At 46.3% G+C, this 24,447-nt stretch overlaps 1 protein-coding gene across 3 annotated transcripts in view; it reads right to left on the bottom strand.

Moving 5' to 3' along the window:
- The window catches only part of LOC147903340 (Ribosomal protein L9/RNase H1), a 98,010-nt gene that overhangs the window by 46,609 nt on the left and 26,954 nt on the right, over nt 1-24,447 (bottom strand). For 2 of the 3 annotated variants that reach the window (XM_087372723.1, XM_087372724.1), the window contains exons 3-4: nt 1,765-1,866; nt 1,487-1,621 (exon numbers count right to left, since the gene is read on the bottom strand). In XM_087372723.1, the coding sequence (XP_087228849.1) occupies nt 1,487-1,621; nt 1,765-1,866 (237 nt within the window). The remainder of the gene's footprint in view (nt 1-1,486; nt 1,622-1,764; nt 1,867-24,447) is intronic. The other variant, XM_087372725.1, reaches the window with a different exon arrangement.

Genomic DNA, 24,447 nt, shown 5'->3' on the forward strand with positions numbered 1-24,447 from the left:
CAAAACAGTTAGGAAATGTGGTAAGAACAAAAAGGCCACCATCAAACGTCATCAAAAGGGACAACAAAATCAATCTTAGCCTACAATTCCAATTTACATACTTGCAAACCCAATGGGGATACTTACTACTTGCAAACCCAATGGGGTGTTGGAAAGGTCACCTCCCCATCTGTAAGGCCCCAAATGAGGAGAGCGTGGGGGAGGGAGACCTAGGGCAGGATGTGCCCAAGAGGAAAAGAAGAGAGGGGCTGCCACATGGGCAGCACCTCACAGCAAAGTATATGGGCAGGTCTATGGCCTGCAAGCAGGGCTGGCAGGTGGCAGGACAGCAGCAGCAAAGGGGCTGGACCCTGCATGGAACAAAGGGCCAGCAAAGGTCCCTAAATAGGGCTGGATAGGCAGCCAACCAGCCAACCAACTGGTCGGTTGGTTAGGGCTGCTACAGACCAGCCAGTCGGCCCATTTAGGGCTGGCTGGTCGGTTGGTTCAAGGGGGCCTTGAGCCCTATAAAAGGAGAGGCCTCAGGCCTCATTTCATCATCCAACATCCAGCAGAAAGTGGAGCAGACAAGAGCAGCCTGAAGGCATTCCCTTTGGCCTCATCTTGGAGGTACCAAGGAGAGTTGAAGGAGTGCTGCAGACTGAGTTCCCTAAGGGCTGGGACCTTGGCTGTCTTCTAGGGCAGCAAGGTGTTGTGATCATCATTCCTTCTGGAGCAGCCATTCACAAGCAAGTTGGAGCAGTGGAACAGGGATCTGTGTGCTGCAGACAAAGCTTGGCAGGGGCTGCCCACCTAGGCTGATTCACAAGCAATAAGATGGAGAAGAACACACTGAACGGAAAGTGTACAGAAGCTCGAGGTGGAGCACGCGGGCTCGAGTCTAGAGATAGCCGGCAGATAGGAGAAGGACCTTGTGGTTAGATCAGAGGACCACACCATTGGTGGGACTCTGGATCTCTCTCTCTTGTATTGTGTCCATAGTTTTGGACGGAAATATATATTTTGGTGGTTTCTCTATCTGGCTGGTTCATTGTCTATTGATGAGTCTGCACACCTATGTGACGCACATTAAGTAAAGAAGTTTGTGATTCCTCACCCCACACGCACACTATGTGAGCTCCTGGGCATTACTATAAGTCTTCCGCTGTGCGTACCCTCTGTTGGGTATTTTCTAACATGGGGATACTTACTTCTAGCTCTCAATAAGTATAGACCTATATGCCATATCCCTATTTTTTGCAACAAAACCACATCCTTTCCCTTCCCTCAGCCTTTTAACTTACTAATACCACTGTGGCTGAATATCACATTAAAAGCTTAAAGACACAGAAAAATGCTGGAATATCATGAACCAGATGTTAGTTGCACAATTTGCAGATGGTCTTTAAAGAACGAATTCTTTTCATGTCATGACTACCAGGCTTGAAATATGTGGAAAGGGGAAAAAATGATTGTCATGACTAATTAGGCTTGAAAGACAGACTACCTCAACTTGCTTTCGAACAAGAAGCACATACTTCTCAAGCTTTGGCAAGGCAAGTAATTGTGGAATCAACTTGTTTCGGGCATATCCTTTCGCTACTTTCACAATTTCTCCAGCTTTTCCAACTTTTTCAAGGTTCTGCACATCAGCAGATTGAAAACTGATTTTAAAAATGTGAGAGTATCCTGTAATCAGAACAGCAAGCATAAAGACATTGTTATATTATGACTGAAAACTTTGCTCTCGGAGCATAGAAATTAACCACCAGGAAACCTAAATACCGTTGTGAGAATGACTTCCATCTGCTTCGGTGCAGCCTTAAGTCCACGATTCTGTGAAAAAAGCCAGTTCTGTTGCCTGGCACACAGCCCTGAATCCCACTGCTATCAACCAGAGTCAAAACAGTGAAAATCTTGAGCTTCCAACATTATGTGCTAGAAAGGTTTAAAAGTCTTCAAAAATACTGCAAACTTCATTACTTGCACATCTGAGCTGAATGCAAGAAAATCTCAATTGTTTGGCTTCTGGATTTCCTGAAGATTCTCAAATCACTGCCTTTATATGGAAATAAGACCTTCATTAGCATTTGACATCATGTTGGGTTTCACAATCAATACGGCAAAATCTTAAAGGGAAGCTAGAAACAGTCTATCCCAGTTCTTTTGATAATTTGATCTTTTTCTGAAGTAATTCTGATCAAATCACCACCAAAACACGTACACCCCTCATATGACACATAGTTGTCTGCGAGTTCCAGAAATTTGGTACACTTATGCACGCACGCTATACAACATTCTGCATAAGCCTGTTCCTGACCTCTCACACATCTCGCCCCAATTCCTCCACACTTTTCACTAAGGGAGGTGTTAAGGACGCTGTGATGAAGCTTCATAATAGCCCGGTGAAAGATTATAAGGAGTTACGCACTGAATTCATTGCATATGGGATTAATATCATAGCCCCAATCGTAGCGAAGCTCTTCAATGGAGCTGTTTGCCTTGGCTTCCCACGCACCTAGACCCTTAATACCATCTCACCCATTCACAAGGCAAGGAATCCCATGAACACAGAGAACTACAGGACCATCATGATTGGCCATGTCATGTCCGAGATCTATGCATCAGTGCTTGACTCTAAGGTTAGTCGATTCGCAGAGATGCAGGTACTCAGAGTAGAGGGGTAGGCCGGATTCCGATGTGATCACGGGACCATGGACCACATACTCACTCTCAGGTGCATCATCGAGGAGGTGTCACATGCACCCCTGCACTCAGGTGCAAGGTGACAACTAGCTTCATCGACAAAGAGCAAATAGTTTCTATGATAGGATATTTTGTCGTATGCCGTGACCCCATTGTGAGCCATGTCTAGGGACAATCAGGCACGAGATACATAGGTCAGTCTCTCAGCCTTAGGTCAAGTAAAAAAGTCAGTCCTTGTTCACTAGTACCCACTGGAGAACAGTAGGTTAGTGTTTCCGCCATTGGGTTTTAGCTAGGTCTAGGTCTCAGCCTAGGTTAGGAGCCCAGAAGGACCCCAAAGGGCTGGACCAAGTGAGCTCTTATCAAGGGAGAATGGGCTGGGGTAGGGCGGCCTTTATAGGCCACTCTGTGCCCCTCCCTAGGCAGTAAATATGTGGGTTAAAGAGCCCAACAAGCCAGCCAACCAGCCGACTGGCTGTTTGGGGCTGGTAGGCTCATCCCACAGCCCCCTATTAAAGGGGGGGCTGCTCCCCTCATTCCTCATTCAGTCCCCAGCAATCTAGCCCTCAATCTCCAGCCTAGTGCAGCCCTCAGCCCTTCCATAAGCCCCCTGCAAGACAGCAATGAGTTCAGCAATCCCTAAGGGTGATCCAGGAAGGTGTCCACGCAGCACCATAGCGCGGCTTGGAGTTGAGATTTGGGGTTCCTGATTCAGCAGCTTTCTTTTACAGTTTTCAGCTCTTTTCTCAGTTCTTTCACTGCTCTCTTTACCTCCATCTTTCTCAGCTTTCATATAGATCTCACAAGCTCCATAGCTCAGATTTCCATCTTCCCTTCATTTTCCACACTCAAGCAGCTCCGCTGCAAGTCCAGGGACAGCACAAGCCTCTCCAATATCCTTGCACAATGGTTCACATCTTCCGTGTGGGCAGCGTGGTCTTGATCGAGACTTAGGTTGCTTGTCAGGCATTTGTGGGTCAGCTCTCTGTATCGAAGGGTCATCCTCAGAGTTGTCTCCCGAGCTCTCTGAAGGAGTGTCAGTTGTATTTTTTTGCAGTTCTCCAAGATATACAGTAAATTCTTCCCCATTTGAGGAGGGGGGCCCTCAGTGGGTACAGGGATCCAAATATTTTGGTCCTCTATGGAGGTCCCTGTTCGAAAACTTTGGCACCAAGCTCTAGATGTCCAGCGCATTTCATCCACAAACTGACGGGCAATCAAAGGTATACAATCAATGGCTCTTAATGCACTAAGATCATATTGTCATGATGCGCAATCAAAGTGGGAGCAGTACCTTCCATTAGTGCAGGCCATATGGAACGATACCTACTCTTCAAGTATTGGGTTTACCCCATATGAAGCCGTTTTCAGAAGGAGGTTCTCTTCACTCCTCACCAAGATGATATCACCATCCCTCAAAGCCAACAAAACTACAGAATCCATGGTCGAGATCACGGAGTCAGTTAAAGACAACCTCGCCAAAGCACAAACAACATACACACGCCAAGTCAATTAGAGGGTGATTGGGTTTATCTGAGGATTATAAAGCAAAGGCTAAAACAAGTGGGCAAGCGATGCCCTAAGTTATCCTTCAATAGTTTCAGATCATTCTCCATCATTAAGAAGATCAATGATGTCTCTATGAAGCTGCGGTTACGAGAAAGGTGGACGATGCATAATGTCTTCCACATGGTATGATTGAAACCATATATTGGTCCAACACTCAACGATATCTCTAGGAAGCAGCAGCCCGAGGTGATCGACGAGGCACATGTCATTGAGCTGGAGCAGATTCTCCTCCACAAATGGAAGCATGGGTCAAGATGCCGGGTCTGTGAATTCTACATGAAGTTTCAACATCAAGGAACCCATGAAGTGGTGTGGCTAGACAAAAGTTTCTTCCAGGAATTCCTGCAAATCTTGGCGGACTACTTGGAGGCCATGCAACTACCACCAAGTTAAGGAGGAAATGTCACATGCACCCTGCACTTAGGTGCAAGGTGACAACTAGCTTCATCGACAAAGTGCAAAGAGTTCCCATGATTTGATATTGTGTTGTATGCAGTGACCCCCTTGTGAGCCCTTGTCCAGGGACAGTCAGGCACGAGCTACATAGGTCAATCTCTCAGCCTTTAGGTCAAGTCGAAAAGTCAGTCCTTGTTCACTAGTAACCACTGGAGAACAGTATGTTAGTGTTTCCGTCATTGGGTTTTAGCTAGGTCTAGGTTTCAGCCTAGGTTAGAGGCCCAAAAGAGCCCCAAAGGGCCGGACCAAGTAAGCTCCTATCAAGGGAGAATGGGCTAGGGAAGGGCTGCCTTTATAGGCTGCCCTGTGCCCCCCCCTAGGCAGTACATATGTGGGGAAATCTAGCTTGTTTGGGACTGGTAGCCTCATCCCACAGCCCCCTATTTAAAGGGGGCGTTGCTGCCCTCATTCCTCATTCAGTCCCCAGCAATCTAGCCCTCGGTCTCCAGCCCGGTGCAGCCCTCAATTCTTCCAAAAGTCCCCTGCAAGACAGCAATCAGTTCAGCAATCCCTGGGTCAGCTCTCCGTATCAAAGGGTCATCCTCAAAGTTGTCTCCTGATCTCTCTGAAGGAGTGTCAGTTGTAATCTTTTGCAGTTCTCCAAGATATAAAGTAAATTCTTCCCCATTTGGAGAGGGGGCCTTCAATGGGTACAGGGACCCAATCTGATGTCGACTACATTCTCTCTCTAGCCCCTATTCCACTCTCTCTCTTATGGTGGATATGCATACGCCTCACACAAAGGTTTAAAGAAGGTCTCGCTGCGCATTACACCGTCATTAACTGTTGCATGTTACAGGAGGCTAGGGAAGCAAAGGGTCTATTGTTGCTTTGTGGACTTGTGCAAGGCCTTACCAAGAGCCCACCTCATTCGACGATTGCAAGAGTTAGACTACGGACAGGAGATCATTTTGGTTGTCATGGCACTTTATGAGAGGGTTTCGAGCAGAGTCCGGACTAAGGTTGGGTGGTCCGATGAGGTCATGAGCACGATTGGCATAAAACAAGGGTGTCCCCTCTCACCAACCCTATTTGGCCTCTACATAGATGAGCTCGAGGCTTTTACGCAAAATTTAAGGGGGGCTGGATTGGTGCTATGATTCAGATTTTACTATACGCATATGATATGGTATTCTTATCCTCCTCTACAGAGAGCCTCCGGAGATATTTAGATGCATTACAATCCTTTTGATTTGAAGGTCAACCTTGGTAAGACCAAGGTTATGATCGTCAATACATCTCGAGCAGCCACGCATAGGGAGCGTTTCACCTTTGATGGATCATCGGTTGAGATTGTCTGGTCCTACACATACTTAGGGGTTCTCTTTTCTGGCCCTACTTTTATGATGACACCAGTCATGCAGGCTCGCCTGAGCAAAGGATATGCGTCGCTAGCCATGTTAGAGAGGCAATGCTTCCACTCACACTTCCAGGACCCCCAGACCAAGGCCCTTTTATTTGCTTCATTGGTCAGACCAATTGGGATGTATGGCAGCCCTTGTTGGGGGCTGGATCTCTCAGAGTGGGCTCATGTGGAGGGTCTACAGGTAGGTTCTCATGCTATCACGGATGATTCGTATTAAGCCATCAGTTCTCCACCAGATCATTCAGGCCGAGTTTGGATCATCCTCGCTACAACTTGAGGCAACATTTCAGATTATCACATACTTATGGCGTGTCAAGAGGGTACGGTGACTGTACCTCTCAACGTCGTAGAGTACCATGGCTAGCTCTATCCTCATCTATGGCCCTAGCAACTGCGGGTGATCAGAGATGCTGGTATGCACACACAAACAGGTGGTACGATGACTGTACCTCTCGACGCCGTAGAGTACCATGGCTAGCTCTATCCTCATCTATGGCCCTAGTAGCTACGGGTGATCAGAGATGCTGATATGCACACACAAGTGGTTCGAGAGATTGGGGCTCCATCCACCGTATGGATAGACTTCCTCCCTTCATTGACGCGCCATTTCTCCCACTCGGGTATCACGATGTTAACCAGATCATACATGAGGACCTCTTGCAGCCACATACATTCCAGACCTAGTTGGAACCAAGTGAGCTCCCAGTGAAGCTTAGCTTCTATAGAGATCACTGCCTACGCATTTCAAAGGACAGCTTTGTTGATCCTCCATGGTATACTCAAATTCACATGCCCCATCCACTAAGGATCGTTGTTGGGCAATTCCAAGTCTCCAACTCCGCATCGAGAGTGGTCGAGCTGAGGGAGTATCCCAAGGAGAGGCGCATATGCACCTTATGTGATCTACAAGAGTTTGAGTCGGAGAAGCACCTCATGTTCATATGCCCATTTAGTATGAGATTTGAGAGCGCTACTTCTGTCTCTTTGGAGACAGTTTCAGGCTACTTTCCCGCTTTCTATCTTTTCTAGACCAGAGATGTTTGTCCATGAGACAGTCAGACACCGAGAGCACATACTTAGATCACAGAGACAGGGACAGGACACACTAGTAGACTCCTCTCAGAGTATGATCACTGAGTTTTTTCAGTCGGACCACACACGCTCTTGCCCCGCAGGGTTCCAACACAGACGTGACCCAGAGCCACAGTGACGCGACATATCTGACAGAGTGGTGAGCCTATATGAGTCAGCACTGTCAGAGTTCGTGCCCTAGGTGGTTTATCGGACTAGGTCAAGAGCACGATCTGGGTGAAGTAGGGCTGTCCACTCTCACCAATCCTCTTCGTACTTTACATCAATAAGATCACATCCTTTATAGACCACCTAGGAGGCGAGGGACCACTACTGGCCAACCTCATGATACAGATATTGCTATACGCTGATGACATAGTCCTTATATCATCTTCAGCGGAGGGGCCACAGAGACATCTGGAGGCCCTAGAGGTGTTCTGCACAGAGAGAGACCTAACAGTCAACCTTAGGAAGACCAAGGTTATGGTCTTCAATAAGGGGGTGCGTCCATGCTGTACTGAAAAGGGGGAGCCTGTCCATCTAAATACCGTGCTGGCAAACCATGTGGATATCCATGCATACCATGTGTCTGATCCACTCTGTGCTAGTCGTCTAGATGACTCTAGGGCCAGTCTCGATAATCTCCATTGAGGTAAGTCCCAGACTCTGTGGATGAGTGTCAGTGTCTAAAAGATGGCATTAGCTCGTAGAGGAGTAATGACGAACTCTGCATGTATATCTCATGTGGAACTGAGGGCTTACTCAAAATCATTCCGGACCCCATAATCACCTATAGCTGCTCAAATTTCCTCCACTCGGTCGTCGATAGATCACTCCCCCAGAAGGGTGCTGCATACATGACAGTCGATCGCACTAGTGTGTCAAAGAGCGAGCCCTTAGTCGGTGGCTTGAAGACTGCTCCCAAATGTGTGTAGGACTGCACTATCTCCACTGGCTCACCACTATAAGTGAAGCTGAGTCGACAGGCCACTGCGCGTGAGGAAGTCGATCCTGTGAGACGAGATTAACCGTATCATACAGTTAGATCTCTCCAACTCCATACATCTCGAACTTTGAGGGGGAAGGGGGGACTAGGAGCTCCCCACCAAGTCCCAGTTCTATCGCGACCACTTCCTGAGAGTATCAGAGGAGGGATTCATCATTAGACCCATGTATCTCGAGGACAAAGGAGTCTCACATGCACTAAGGATTGCCATTGGACACATGCGTGTTTCATTCCATCAGTTGAGGATTGAGACAGGGAGAGCAGTAGGCATACCCAGAGAGAAGTGGATCTCTATGCTATGCACAGTGGGAGTGGTTGAGACACGGGAGCATTTTCTATGTGCCTACCCTACCTATTATGAGATCAAGGAACGATACCATTGACTCTACCAAGATGTAGGCTATAGCAAGCAATGGAAACTCAAAAATGGAGTAATGAATTGCTGCAAAACTGAGAGTGGAGGCTCAAGAGAGAGCCAACATAACAAAACCCTAGGGCTAAATTGCCAAGTTGTCTTCAGTGGGAACATAAGACAACTGAATATCACCTACTCATAATCTCTCTCTGACATAGTGAATATGCTTTGTGCGAGCATGGAAAACAGGATTCCATGCAACAGCCAAAGCACTCTGACTATCAGTGAAGATGATGGTAGGAGCAGTCTAACATGCATGAAGATCTGCAAGTAACTTCCGAAGCCAAACACACTCCACTGTAGCTATAAAAGCTGCTCTATACTCAGCTTCACACCTAGAAGTAGCAATTGTACTCTGCTTCTTGCCAAACACAATCCACTATAGCTGTAAAAGCTGCTCTATACTCAACTTCACAGCTAGAAGTAGCAATTGTACTCTGCTTCTTGCTGAACCAAGAAACGCATGAAGTACCAAACATGAAACAGTTGCCACTATGTGACACACGGGTGTCGAAACAGCCAGCCCAATCACTATCAGTAAATCCATGCATAACAAGTGAAGAATCAGCCTCATAAAGGAGGCCCAAATGCTGAGTGCCTTTGAGATACTTGAAGACACGCTTCACAACATGCCAATGGTGTGTAGAGGGGCTGTGCATATATCTGCTCAACTGTGAGACAACATACTGTAAATCAGGTCTCATATGGCATAAGTAAATCAAAGAACCAACTGCCTACTGATAGAGAGTGACATCACATGCACCGCTGCCATCCTCAGAAGAGAAGTGAAAACCAGGCTCTAATGGTGTGGATACTAGCTTGCAATCCTCAAACTAAAAACCCTGCAAAAGCTGTCCAATATACTTGGATTGTGACATCAAAATGCCCCCCTCACTCACGCACCCCGAGGCAAACCCGTATTGCAATAAATGCACCTGAGATTTTCCGTACAGGTTCGTACTGCAATAAATGTATGCTGTCAAGTCCGCATAGATTCTGTACTGCATTCAATGCAGGTTGTCAGGTTCGTACAGATCCCGTACTGCATTAATTGCAAAAAAGTCCGTACTGCAATTATGAGGCTCTGATAGTTTCGTATAGTGGCCACACAGCATTAAATGCACCTCTGACAGTTCCGTACAGTGGTAGTATAACTATACGGATTCCGTACAGAAGTTGTCCGCCACACGTGTGAGGCCAAATGAGTGAAAAATAAGTCGGAAAAGATGCAAAATGCTCAAAATGCAGCTCCCTTCACGGTGGATGCTCCAAAATTCGGTCTTCTCGCGTCAAAATCAGGGTTTTCGCCGACAGAAGCACTTGGAGAGGCCTCAAACACTCACGGGTGTGTAGAAACCAGCAAGACCAGCAGGAATAAGGGCTCATGAGGCTGCCAAACAGCTTGGAAAAGCTGTCAGGTGAGGAGGAGAAAAACGAGATGCTCTAATGAATTGCTGCAAAACTGAGAGTGGAGGCTCACAGAACAAAACCCTAGGGCTAAATGCCCTAACTGGACTAAGTGTCCTAACTGACCTAGGTGGTACATGTACTAGCTATACCAACAAACCTAGCAGACTGTAACTAGGCCTACAAGGCACATACCAAGGAATAAGTGGCACTTATGGATAGCCCATAGAATGGCCTACATAGGAGGGGAGCAGCTTCGGCCCACTCTCACAACTGATCCAATTCCATGATTGGCCTATATCTACTTGAGATGCGCCGACATAGGGAGACTCTACTACGACAAATTAGAGAGCAGCAGGAGGCGACCAGACCACAAGGTATAGAGGCTGATAAAGCACAGCGACACATCACAAACTTTTATGAATTTGAGTCAGCTCCAAGACACAACAGGATGGAGGAGGAGAAGATAGCTAATATGTGGGCAGCCTGGATCACTGAGAGGGGGACACAGAGACCACTTGCGGCACAGAGAGCAACTAGAGCACACTCTATTGAGGTCCGGCCAATCACAACTTTCTTCAGGGGAGACCACCTGAGACGAGGGGTCACCCCAGTGGGTTCAAAGATCGAGGAGACCATGCCCTCCCCCGCCACCACAACGTGAGACAACCTGACAGATGCAAATCCAAGACATTTTCGCTGCTCACAGATGAGCCACCACGGTGCCGAGCTTCGATTTTTGAATCCTAGCTCTCAACCTACTTCAACTAGTCTCTGATTTATATTTGATTTTTTCTTGAGCTATTGAGCTCTAAAGATCAATTTAGCACTCAGCAAGGACCCTAGCACGCCCTTTGCTCCAGCCCACTGAGGCTTGTATGAGTTTTTCCCTTTTTTATGTACTTAGTACTTTGTCCCATAGGCCGCGAGGCCTCCCGCTGTCGTTAAAATCTCTCTCTCTCTCTCTCTCTCTCTCTCTCTCTCTCTCTCTACTTGTCACCTATTCACTGCACAGAATTGTTGGAAACATGTGTGTGTGTGTGTGTGTGTGTGTGTGTGTGTGTGTGTGTGTGTGTGTGTGTGTGCATGTGTGTGTGAGAGAGAGAGAGGCTAGGGAGTGAAGAAGTGATACTCAAATGAAGACATAATGAAGGCTTTCACTCATTCATCAAGTATATCATGACAAGTGAAGTACAAGCCTTTAAATAGGCTACACTCACACTAGCACCTAGTGCATATGGGAAAGTTCAATGATGACACATGGCACTCACACATGATTCACACACACAGACTAGTACTAGATCACCTAGTACTACACACCAAAGAGTGTGAGAATGTAACATGCAAGACCTTCTTTAAATCTTTAGCGAGGAATTAGCATTGTACACTATAGAGATAGAAAGGAGATGAGGGTAAAGAGAGAGTAGAGTCGACAACCGATTAGGTCCCTATACCCACTAAGGGCCCCCTCCCCCAATCAAGGGAGAATTTGCTTTATACTTGGAGAACTGAGAAAATACAAAGAACACCCTTGGAGAGAGCACGGAAACGTGCTTCTAAAGAGCTCACTGTGCACACGTATAGCAAACCCAAAGACCTGAGAGGCAACGCCGACCAATACCGAGGCCTTGATGCTGTCCACACTAACGATGTAGGACGCTTCTGCAAGGCAAGGGAGAGGCTTGTGCTGTCCACCGGAATGCAAGGTTACTGCGTGAGTGAGAGAGTGAAAGCTAGGAGTGATAGATCCTATAAGAGAGCTGAGAGATGACTGAAATATAGAGCTGAGAGTGAGCTGTGTAAAGCTGTAAAAAGAGTTGCTGAAACAGACCCCAAACCTTACTCCATTCGCTGTCCCGACTCCCCGTCTCATGCGCTGCGTGAACACCTTCCCAGAGGGCTGAACTACTTATCTTCTTCACCTTCCTATCTTACTCCCACCTCAGCTATAGAGGGTTGCTCCTTATGAAAATTCTGGCACATTGTTCTTTATAAGTAGGAACGAGGTTAAGCAATTGGTCAAGTGTTATATGGATCTTTGAGTTTAATAGTTCTTTGAAGAACTTCTCTCCTCCTCCTTTACTTTTAGGCTTCGCTTCACGTTCTTGTGCTTCATCTTTGATCAGAAAACTTTGCTCCATTTTAGGTGCTTCATTTTCTTCTTCCCCGATGTAGCCAGTGTGTCACTTTGCACCCAAATGCAAGGTGCATGTGACAGAGACCCAACAAGCAAACAGTAGACCAATCCCCCCTCCACCGCCATACTGCAAAGAGCAAGTCCAACACCTCCCGTGTGATAGCGACTTCGCAGTCAGCTTGCGACCGGCAAGGGTAGACCATCACTCATCACCCCTCCTTACTCTGAACTGGGTGGTCAATACCATTAAACCAAAGTAAAAGACAATACATTCATTTTTGGGGGACAACCCATGGCAAAGTACCACTTATTGACTTCAAATACATTAGATTTAGAGGAACAACTCAAGGCTGACAATCTTTATTGACTCAACACAAACACACATAGCTAAGCATCATCTACCTCCTCAGAGAGGAATATATCATGCAACATAGCAGATGAAGTTTCCTGCTCAGGGCCAGTAGATGTAGCATAAATATTATTGAGCTTGTCCAGGTTCTCCTTGGCATAGATGTAGTTTCCTGCTGAGGGCCAGTAGATGTAGCATAAATATTCTTGAGCTTGTCCAGGTTCTCCTTGGCTGAAGTAGTGAGGACAAGAAGATGAAGTAATTTATTGACCAACTTCACACCAATAAGCGCCAGTGCTTTGTCATGCTGCTCATCCCTAGTGGAAAGTGGTGCTGATGAGTCTTCAACACGAGGACTAGGCTCCATAATAGCAAACTGAGGTAACAAATTTCGCGGCAGCAAATGAAGAGCCAACAAGCTGAAATGAATAACCAGCAAATAGAGGGGCTGGTCTGGGGCTCCGAAATGGATCAGCAGCCTTCACAAAGGCAGGGCAGTTGAAGAAATGCTTGAATAAACATTTCCAGCAGCTGGTCGATAACCCCGAAGACTCAAAATTTGTGAAGGGCTTCTGCAAACCAGCTCCAAGCTATACCAAGAGGCTGTAGTAGAGGTATGGGTGGACCAAAATGCACCAACAGATCACCAGGCCAAGAATCGGCAATTCTAGATGAAATAGAGGCTAGGAAAAGCCCCAAAAACTGCTCTGTTAAAGGTGGTTCTGCAGCAGCAACCCTAGAGCAACTCGAAATGCAACTAATTGCTCCGAAACAGGTCAAGGAGGCCTCCAAACCACCCGAGATGCTGCAACCGGCGTGCACAAATGAATACCTCTGCTGCAGCGGGCGTGGCAACCCTAAAACGGGATTGTAGATGTGCTGAAATGGCTCGAATCTCAATACGTGCTGCTTCTAAGAGACCTGAACAGAGGCGGCTATGCAGCAGCAGACTCGGAATGGCTCGAAAGTGCAGGAGCAGCCTCAGAACTGGTCGGAAATGTCATCAAAAGGCCTTCAACTTCTGCAAACTATGCGCAAAGGTGGTCGGCTATGCTGCAGCAGCAACGAAAGGTTGATTTCTGGCGACACAAACCTTCACACGTGCTGGCAGACCTGAAAACTGTGCCGACCTGCAAGGAAATGGACCGCCTAGGGCTCCAAGAGAGCTTGAATAGAGGTGACTGGCTGTGGAGGTTGTGGATAGGCAGAAATGAATGCAAATGGCAGCAAGGAGAAGCAGCTAGAGGCAGGATTGAGGCGAGTGTGCAGAAACCCTAATCGGGTATGAGGAGCTGAAAGTAGGCAACTAGAAACAAATTAGGGTTAGGGAGATGATGACGTGACAAGGCAGCTATGGCAGGGTGAACTTGCTCTGATACCATGTTAGAAACATGGTGTGTGTGTGTGTGTGTGTGTGTGTATGTGTGTGAGAGAGAGAGAGAGGCTAGGGAGTGAAGAAGTGATACTCAAATGAAGACATAATGAAGGCTTTCATTCATTCATCAAGTATATCATGACAAGTGAAGTGCAAGCCTTTAAATAGGCTACACACTCACACTAGCACCTAGTGCATATGGGATAAGTCCCATCATGACACGTGGCACTCACACATGACTCACACACATAGACTAGTACTAGATCACCTAGTACTACACACCAACACATCACATCAACACACTCTTTGGCTATGATATCTCCAACAAGAATATGCGTGCTGCACTCAATTGGCTCCATAACCGGAGAGCACAGGATCACGAGGGACTGCAGACTAAGCACTTCGCACATGGGCAAGAGGTCTTGGCTCTAGTTCTAGCAGGATGTTCAACCATACGGTATGTCGCAACTTCCCACCTCCTTGGAGCACTACCACTATTACTAGGAACTACCACACTCTTGGCCACACTTTGGCCAAGATTTATGGATTGATACTAGAGAGGGAGAACAAAGGCCACACAGAGGCTCATGGGCAACAAGCTCTAGGGCAAGCAAGATTTCGGAGACAGCATTCCACCCTAGACCACATCTTCACCCTGAGGGCTATCATTCAGAAGGCAAGGTCGAGATGTTAGAAAGTAGACTTTCGGAAAGCCTTTGACACTGTCCCACTATCCCACCTGATCGGGAGGCTACAAGAGATGCACATTCCAAAGATTATAATTTGGGGGGATGATGAGCCTATATGAGTCCATTAGAGGGAGAGTTCGTGCCCCAGGATATTGGGTCAAGAAGACGATCAAAGTGAAGCAAGGATGACTCCTTTCACCGACTCTCTTCAGGCCCTAAGTTAATGAGATCACATCCTTTATAGACCACCAAGGAGGCGAGGGATCACTATTGGGTGACCTATAATACAGACTACTATATGTAGACGACATAGTCCTCATATCAACTTCAGCAGAGGGACTACAGAGACATCTGGAGGCCTTAGAGGTGTTATGCAAAGAGAGAGACATGACAATCAACCTTGGGAAAACCAAGGTTACGATCTTCAACACCTCTTGTGCAGTGCTTCATCGACATAGCTTCACTTACTAAGGTGAGCTAATGGAGATAATGCAGTACTACACATACCTGGGGGCCAGTTTTCATGAAGATCCATGCAGCTGCTTTGGCACGACTAGAGAGATAGTGCTTCCTGGCGCACTTTCAGAATCCACCAAAGAAGGGCTAGCTTTTCGACACCCCAGTGAGGGCGACTGCCATGCATGCATCACCTTTTTGGGGGAGTGATCTTTTGGCAACATAGTGGAGGAGATTTGGGCAGCTACAAGTGACTATCGGGTCTAAGATGATTTAGAGTAATCCCTCAGTTCCTCATTAGATAGTACAGGCAGAGTTCGCCATGACATCTCTCCAAGATGCCAAATTCAGACTTTGACATTCCTCCATAGAGTTTGGGCCCTACCCCACTAGAGATTACCGAGGCTGGCAATAGTGTCATCCAAACAGCTAGCAAAGAGCGGGGTTGATACAGCATGATATGCATGCATATCCACATGGTTTTGCCACTCACGGTATTCAGATGGACCGACTTCCCCCCTTTCAGTACAACATCGACCGCTCGAGTCGATCCCACGAGGTGAGATTAACCGTATCATACGGTTAGATCTCCTCCATCTTCATACGTCTCAGACTTGGGGAGGGGGGGAGAGATCAGGAGTTCCCCACCAAGTTCTAGTTCTATCATAACCACTTCTTGAGAATATAGGAGGATGGACTCATCGTCAAGCCCGATACCTCAAGGATTGAGGAGTCTCACATGTACTGAGGATTGCCATTGGACAGATGCGGGTCTCGTCCCATCAACTGAGGATTGAGACAGGGAGGGGAGAGTTGCAAGGATACCCAAAGAGAACGGATATGCAGGTTATGCACATTGGGGGCGATCGAACCAGAGGAGCATTTTCTATGTACCTACCTAGCCTACTATGAGATCCAAGTTGATACTACTACCTCTTTCAGAAGGGGCACGACTTTGGTCCACTATCACGATTGATCCACTTCCTCTATCTGATTGAGATGCGACGATACAAAGAGACACTACTGCGACAGATCAGAGAGCAGCCAAAGGTGATAGCCCCACAGGTTATTGAGGCAGACCGAGCACAGAGGCATGTCTCAGATTTTTATGCATTTGAGTCAGCTGCAAGACACACTAGGGTAGACAAGGAGGAGCTAGCTGATATGAGGGCAGTATGGATCAGCAGAGAGCAAGGGACGCAAAGAGCACACACGAAATAGAGAGTGGCCAAAGCACAGATGATCGAGGTCCAGCCTATCTCAGCTCTCCTCAAAGGGGACCCCCACACACGAGGCATCACTCTTGACATAGCCCATCGGATCCAAAGATCGAGGAGACCAGGTCTCCTGCCACAACACGAGACAACTCGAGTAGACGCAAATCCAGGATATCCTCACAGCCCACCGGAGAGCCACTACGGTGCCTAGTTATGGTTTCTGAGTCTCAGCTTTCAGTTTGTATTTGAGTTTTGTTTGAGTTCTTTAGCTTAGTATAGCACTCAGCAAGGCGCTTAGCGAGCCCTTTGCTTCAGCCCTTCAAGGCTTGTATGAGTTGTTTTTGCCTTATGTACTTTGTGCCATAGGCCCGCGAGGCCTCCCGAGGATCTCTCTCTCTCTCTCTCTCTCTCCCTCTCTCTCTCTCTCTCTCTCTGCTAAGAATGGACTATAAAAAAGCACATATGTATGAAAAGGAGGTGAAGGAGGCAATGGTGCAAGAGCAAATGCCTTCCACATGTCAAGAAATCAGCAACTACATAACAATATGTTGCTGTCAACAGCCCAGGAATGTTTCGCTAAAAGCAAGGGGAGAAGTGCTGGGATGCCATGTAAGCATTGGTACGACCAAGATTGCAAGGATGCAAATAGCGCTTGGAAAACAGCAACTCCAATAGAGAAGGAGGACACAATGGGATGACATAATACGATTTGTCAAAAGCCTCTATGAAAGAGATGGGGAAGAAAAGATCAACCACAACTATACTATCAAAGCGACAAATGGAATCATAACAAAGGAAGACATGGACAACGCACTGAAAAAGCTAGCTAATGTGAAAGCTCCAGACACGCAAGGGCTAGTAGCAGAAATGTTAACATGGGGAAGTGAGAACAAAGAAAATGCTTACCAGGCTTATGAATATGTATTATGGCTCTAGAGGAAGTAAGCAAGTACCGATTCGTAAGGGGGGAGAGAGCAAGATGACAAAGAATTGTTGGACAATCATGTACGCAATCTAATGGCAAAGTTATATGGCACTATCCTTGAACAGGAAATCAACAAATGGGCATAGGAACAAGAAGTAAGGGCGCCATCTCAAGCAGGGTTTCGCCCCAAGCACTCAATGGTCGATCGATCATCTGTTGCCATAAGGGATGCAACTGAAGGAGTCAGAGGAAAGAAAGAGGCTGTCTACTGTTGTTTCATAGATTTCAAGAAGCCTACCATGTCAGAGGTTATGGGAAAGACTGGAAAAGCTCAAAGTTCCTCGAGAACTCAGAGAAGCCACATACCGACTCTGTGATAAGGTACTAGCTCAGTCAACACAGCCGCTAGTGGATGGGTCATGCTCAAGGGGAAAGCTGTAATAAGGAGTGGCATAGGGGGTTAAACAAGACTGCCCCCTCTCACCGACACTCTTCGGTCTTTTTATCGATGAGTTGGAAGAGTGGATGAGAATGCACAGCAAGGAAGGGGTTCAAATTGCAGGGTACGCTTTGTTAGTGCTTGTCTATGTAGATGATGTAGTATTCTTCACAAAGAATAAGGAGAACCTGCGAGCACATTTGGATGAGCTAAGAGATTTCTGCAAACACTCGGGGATGCAAGTCAATATAGACAAGACAAAATTAGTCATTGGGACATGCAACAAACTAGTGGATATCACATTTGGAGGGGAGCTCCTGGAAACAGTCAACTCATATAAATATTTAGGATTTCACGAACAACTACAAATAGAATGCATGCGTGGAAAGGAGGATTCTAGGGGGTCTGAAAGCTCTATACAACTTCCAAAATATATGCAGGAAGGCGCACCTGTGGAATTCGGAAATGAGAGAGTTTCTGTACACCATGCTTGTACAGACAATCATCCTTTATGGATGCCCCGCTTGGGCACCTGGGCTGTCTAGGATATACTGGGACAGGATAGAGACTATAAATAAACATTTCCTGATAGGGGAGTAGGCCCAGATAGTGGCCAGGGATGGGAGATGACAGAAGGCACGGAGCCAAAACTTGTTCATGCGTTGGATGCAGAGAAGGTCTTAGTTCCGATAAATCTGGATAGCGTGAAGGAGTGGAACTTGTAGAATGCAGTTGCTCTCTCTTGAATTAACGGGCGATGGAAGCTACACAGATTATGGGCTGGCACAAGGGAATGGAGTGGGGATGGAATCATGGGGTATAACAGCCGCTCATATTGTGACACAGAAATTGCTACAGGAACTCTGGCGGAACCCGGGAACAAAAATGTAGTTTTATAAGCAAGAAATTAACTCAATGGACAGCTCCCGGAAGACATATCAACATTTAAAAGGCATTGAAACTGCAAAATCATAACTAGTTCACATGATCTCGAGGTAGAGAGAGGTAGATGGGCAAGACCCCGAATCCCTCGAGAGAAAAGAACCTGCAAAATCTGCCCCATAGGGGAAATAGAAAATGAACAGCGTGTACTTCTAAGATGTAGAGCCTCTGCACACATCAGAGAAGGCTATGGGGACAGCAGAGATCTAAAAAATTCTGCTGGAGCAGCCAGCCAAAAACCTAGGAAGCTACTTGAAAGAAATTTTGGAACATCACACTAAGGAATTGGTTCTAGCACACAAGCTAGCCCAACAAGTACTCAATAAATGACAAGTTTGTAATATTTCCTCTTACTGGATGTAAGGGATAACTATTAGTTGATAGTGATCGCCAGTCCCATAGATCTTGAAGGGTCTCCTACGGACTTTAATACAATCACATCATATCATAACTCTCTCTCTCTCTCTCTCTCTCTCTCTCTCTCTCTTCACGACTCACACCTGCTTGCCGCTCCACCCGCTGCTGTTGCGCCTCCAATGGTGCCATCTTTTGCGTTGGGCCTCTTCCAGGCCCCATGGACTGTGCCACGCTTGTCGCGTGGCTGCTAGCCCTGCTTGCTGGGCCACGTGACTGCTGTGAGCAGTCACTAGCTTGGCCTAGCCAAGCTGGGCTGCTCGACGCAGCCTCTACAGCCGTTGGGCATTGACAAGGGCTCGTCCAGCCCCCAAGACATCGTACGCAGCAGGCATACTATTAGAAATAGACCAACAGAGGGTACGCACAGCAGAAGACTGATAGAATAGCCCAGGAGCTCACTCAGTGTGTGTGGTGTGGAATCACATACTTCTTAACATAAAGTGCATCACATAGATGTGCAGACTCATCAATAGACAATGAACCAGCCATATATAGAAACCACCAAAAAAATATATTTCCATCCAATGCGGAAACAGACAGGTTGGACTGCTAGATTTCAAAGATGACTCTCTCATAGTGCCTGAGATGGATGCAGCAGAGCTGGGGATAGTGAGGCAGTTAGCAAACGCAAATGCACCAGTGACAGCATATGGGAGACATCTACTCGAGTTGGGGGCTATCCATGACTTGATTATATACAATGGTCTCCAGAAATGGCCATCATCTGTGTGGTAAGGGAGAGAAGGAGCACACCGACACACAAGCAGGATAAACACAAGAGTGTGGGGATAAAACAGATGTGTGTACCTCCCCTAGCACACAGTCAACCTTTTATATGAAAGGATAAGGTTACAACACTAAGTACACCGTACTTAGTGTACTTAACAAATAAAAGTACTAACTGTACTTAAGTGTACTAACTGTACTTGGGTGGCCATAGTGCCTTTACCCCAACAACCTCCCACTTAAAGGCAATATGCCCTCAAGTAAAAATAAATGAGGCTCAACCTATACCCATCAACTGTCGGCAATGTGCAAACCGCTCTGCAGGCAAGCCTTTTGTCAACAGATCTGCTGGATTATCATCTGTGTGAATCTTGACAAGCTGAATCAGCTTATCATCTATTACCTCCCTGATGAAGTGATACTTCACATCAATGTGCTTTGTCTTTGCATGAAAGACAGGATTGTGTGCCAACTGAATAGCACTCTGACTGTCACAATGCAACAATGGAATATCACCTGTAATGCCCAAGTCTCCCACTAGCCGAGATAACCATAAGGCCTCCTTGCATGCCTCTGTGGCTGCAATATATTCAGCTTCCGTGGTAGACAAGGCTATGCACTGCTGCATCCTTGACATCCATGACACTGCACCTCCAGTGAATGTATAAACATAACCGGTAGTAGACTTCCGGTTATCTGGATGACCAGCAAAATCTGAATCCACATAACCATGCACCTTTGCATCTCGCTTGTCAAAGCATATGCACAACTCATGTGTGCCCTTCAGGTATCTCATGATACCTTTCACTGCATTCCAATGCTTCTTGCCTGGATTTGCCATATATCTGCTAACCACTCCCACTGCAAACGCAATATCAGGTCTGGTAGCAACCATGGCATACATGAGACTGCCACAAGCTGAAGCATACGGAATCTTGGCCATTTCAGCCCTATCAACATCTGAGTGTGGGCTGTCCATTGCACTGAGTTTCACATATGGAGGCAATGGAGAACTAAGGGTCTTCCCCCCCTCCATATGAAATTTGTGCAATACTTTGCCAATATATTCGGTCTGAGACAAATACAACAAACGCTGTCCCCTGTCTCTCCGTATCCGCATTCCCAGTATGTGATTTGCATCACCAAGGTCCTTCATATCAAAGGCCTCATGCAATCTTTTCTTAAGGTCATCAAGCTCCTTACGAGCTTTACCAGCAATAAGCATGTCATCCACATATAAAATGAGAATGATTAAGCTGCCATTTGCAGCCCTTTTGGTATATAAGCAGTGATCGTCATCACTTCTCCTGAAACCTTGGGACTTCATGAAGGTATCAAATTTCTTATACCATTCCCTTGGTGCCTGTTTCAGCCCGTAAAGGCTCTTTTTAAGCTTGCATACAAGTGACTCCTTGCCCTTCACTGCAAATCCTTCTGGCTGCTGCATGTAGATCTCCTCATGAAGATCACCGTGAAGAAAGGCTGTCTTCACATCCATTTGGCATAATTCCAAATTCTCACATGCAACCAAAGCAAGTACAATCCTGAGTGTGGTCATCTTAACCACTGGAGAAAAGATCTCATCAAAATCGACACCATACTCCTGCTTAAAGCCCTTGGCAACCAACCTGGCTTTATACCTTGGCTTAGCTCCAAGTGTGACTTTCAATCTATACACCCACTTGCATGGCAGTACTTTCATGCCCTTAGGCAACTGCACCAATTCCCAAGTACCATTTTTATGGAGACTGTCCATTTCAGACTTCATGGCTAGTTCCCATAGCCTTTTATCATGCATTTGCACGGCTTCCTTGTAACAGGAAGGTTCTCCACAGTCTGTAAGCATAATAAAATCTGCTCCTGGAACAAATCTGTCTGGCGGTTTCATTTGTCGAGTGGACCTTCGGACCCATTGGTCTTGCTGTCCAACTTGCTGCTCACCTAAAACAGGTGGCTATTCCAGTAGATCAGGCTGCAGAATTATGCCTGGGAGGTCTTCCAAAGGTGGCATGTCCCGTAGTACATCTTCCACCACTGCGGGCTGTCCATTTGGACCTGCTGCAGCATCATGCATTGGCTGATTACGCTACTGTTGTGGCTGATTCGCAGCCTGCCTGAATTGTACAGGATGTCCCGAGTCATCAATGTCAACCTCTGAAGCATCAGAAGGCTTATCTGCTGCCTTAAACATACATGACTCATCAAATAAGACATCATTGCTGCGTATTAGCTTCTTATTCACAGGATCCCATAGGCGGTAACCCATCTCACCACTGTCACCATATCCAAGAAAAATGCATTTAAGAGACTTAGGATCAAGCTTGCGGCGATCTTCTCTGCGTATATGCACGTACGCAGTGCAGCCAAAGACCCTCAAGTGCTTATAGGAAGGAGGTTTTCCTGTCCAAAGCTCCTCTGGCACTCTGCCATCTAGTCTTTTATTTGGTGACCTATTGATGAGGTGTACTGCTGTTTTTACAGCCTCAGCCCAAAATCCATGAGGTAAAGCAGCATGTGACATCATAGAGCGGGACTTTTCCTGTATGGTTCTATTCATACGCTCTGCAGTGCCATTTTGCGCTGGACTGTAAGGAGCAGTGAGTTCTCTTTTAATACCTCTAGCATCACAAAATGCATTGAATGCATTAAACATATACTCCCCACCATTATCTGACCGCAAAGCCTTCAGTGTTCTGCCTGTTTGGTTCTCAACCATAGCAAGCCATTTCTGGAACACTGGAAAGACATCACTCTTCAATCGAAGAGGATACACCCACACCTTCCTTGTGGAATCATCTATAAATGTGACAAAGTACCGTGCACCTCCAAGTGAAGGACTAGGCATCTCACACACGTCTGTATGCACAAGCTCAAGTTGAGCATCTTTATGTCCTAATCTCCTTTTATGAGGACACTGTAACTGTCTACCATATATGCAGTGCTCACAAAACTTTAAATCAGAAAATTTAAGAGACGGTAAGTAGCCAACGCGAGCCAATTGCTCCATTCCACTTATGCTCATATGTCCCATCCGGCTATGCCACATAGAAATATTCGGCAGCTCGGTGGCATGAATATTAGCATGATTACATACTTTAGCATGAAGAGTATACATTGTGTCAACCTTAGAGCCTCTGGCAACAACCAGGGCACCTTTGGTGACCTTCCAGAAACCATGACCAAAGCTGGTCACAAAACCTTCATCATCCAACATGCCAGTAGAAATCAGATTTTTCTTGACTTCGGGTACATGCCTAACATTGTGAAGCATAAGCTGAGTACCATCAGCAAATACAAGTCTGACATCTCCAACACCGACAATACTGCATGCATGATTATCCCCTAGAAAAACGACTCCATTACTGCCTGCTGCATACCTTACAAACAATTCTTTGTAAGGTGTAACATGGAATGAGGCACCTGAGTCAATGATCCAAGAGTGCATGTCTGCAAAATCTCCTGCATGGAGAGAATGAGCATCCAAAGTAGAGAGAAATAGAACCTCTCCCTCACTGTCATAACCATGTGTAGAATGAAGCTCTTCAATCTTCACACTGCTCTTACCATTGTTACTGGTACAATTGCTTTTGCATCTGACGCATCAGTGTTTTTGACTTTGTCTCTCTTATCATTTTTCATTTTTCAGTTTAAAGCACTGCTTTTTGGTATGTCCCTTTTTGCCACAGTAGTAGCACTCAACATCTTTGCTGGAGCGCGACTTGCTCCTCCCTTTTCCCCTTTCCTGAGATTTGCCTCTTTGCTGACTTCTCCCCCTTGCATTTAAGGCATTGTTAGGCTTTACTGCATCTTGAGCTTTCAGCTCCTGCTCTTCTTGCAAAATCAGCCCTGTGATATCTGAAAAACTTATGAAAGTGTTTGCATTTGTTACAGCTGTGGTGAATGTATCCCAACTTTCAGGAAGAGAGATCAAGAGTGCCATACCCTTGGTTTCCTCATCCACCACATACTTTTGATTTGCAAGTTGAGTGACAATTGAATTAAACTCATTGAGATGTGCATCCATGGAGGTCCCTTCCTTCATCTTCAGATTGAAGAACTTGCGCAACCAATATATCTTTGTGGCTACACTTTGCTGCTCATATGTGTCCTGTAGCTTTTTCCACACACCCCAGGCTGTTTTTTCACCATCCACATTCCAAACAACACTCTCATGGAGTGACAATTCAATTATGGACTTTGCTGACAGATCAGCTAGTGCCCAAGCATCATCAGTTGTGCCAGTGGGCTTCACACCTTTGTGTATAATAGGAGCATGAAACTGCCTGAGAATTAGCACATTCAGGACCATCTTTTTCCACATTGGGTAGTTAGCAGCACCCTGCAACTTTTTAATATAGAGAAGAGAAGATTCCGAGGATGAAGCCATTACAATCAGCAAGAAATATAACCCACACTTGGGTGCCTGACTCCCTGCAAACCAAGTGCACACAGGCACTTGTACTGTGCTCAAAAAATTAAATTCCTGCAACGGAAAAAAAACAGGACCTGCACCTGCAAATATTTCTCCCACTTAATCAGAGAATTCTGACTGTTTACTGCTTGCTGCAGATTCAGAACAGCAGAACTGTATGCATCAATAAATGCTCTGTTGTACAATCCAGCAGTACCCTGATTTTCAACAGCATCTGCCCTGCTATTACAGTAAAAACTGCAGTAGTTTGTGCACTCTGTACTTCAGTAAATTGACTGTTCTCAGTCCAGTAGTTGACACAAAACAGTACCTGACTGTACTTTTTAGTACAGAATCAGAAATTGACTGTTTAACTGCTCAAAACTGTC

This window comes from Dipteris shenzhenensis, chromosome 3 (genome assembly GCF_047967505.1).
Source record: "Dipteris shenzhenensis isolate YYH24624 ecotype China chromosome 3, Dip_SZ_1.0, whole genome shotgun sequence".
Lineage (NCBI taxonomy): Eukaryota > Viridiplantae > Streptophyta > Polypodiopsida > Gleicheniales > Dipteridaceae > Dipteris > Dipteris shenzhenensis.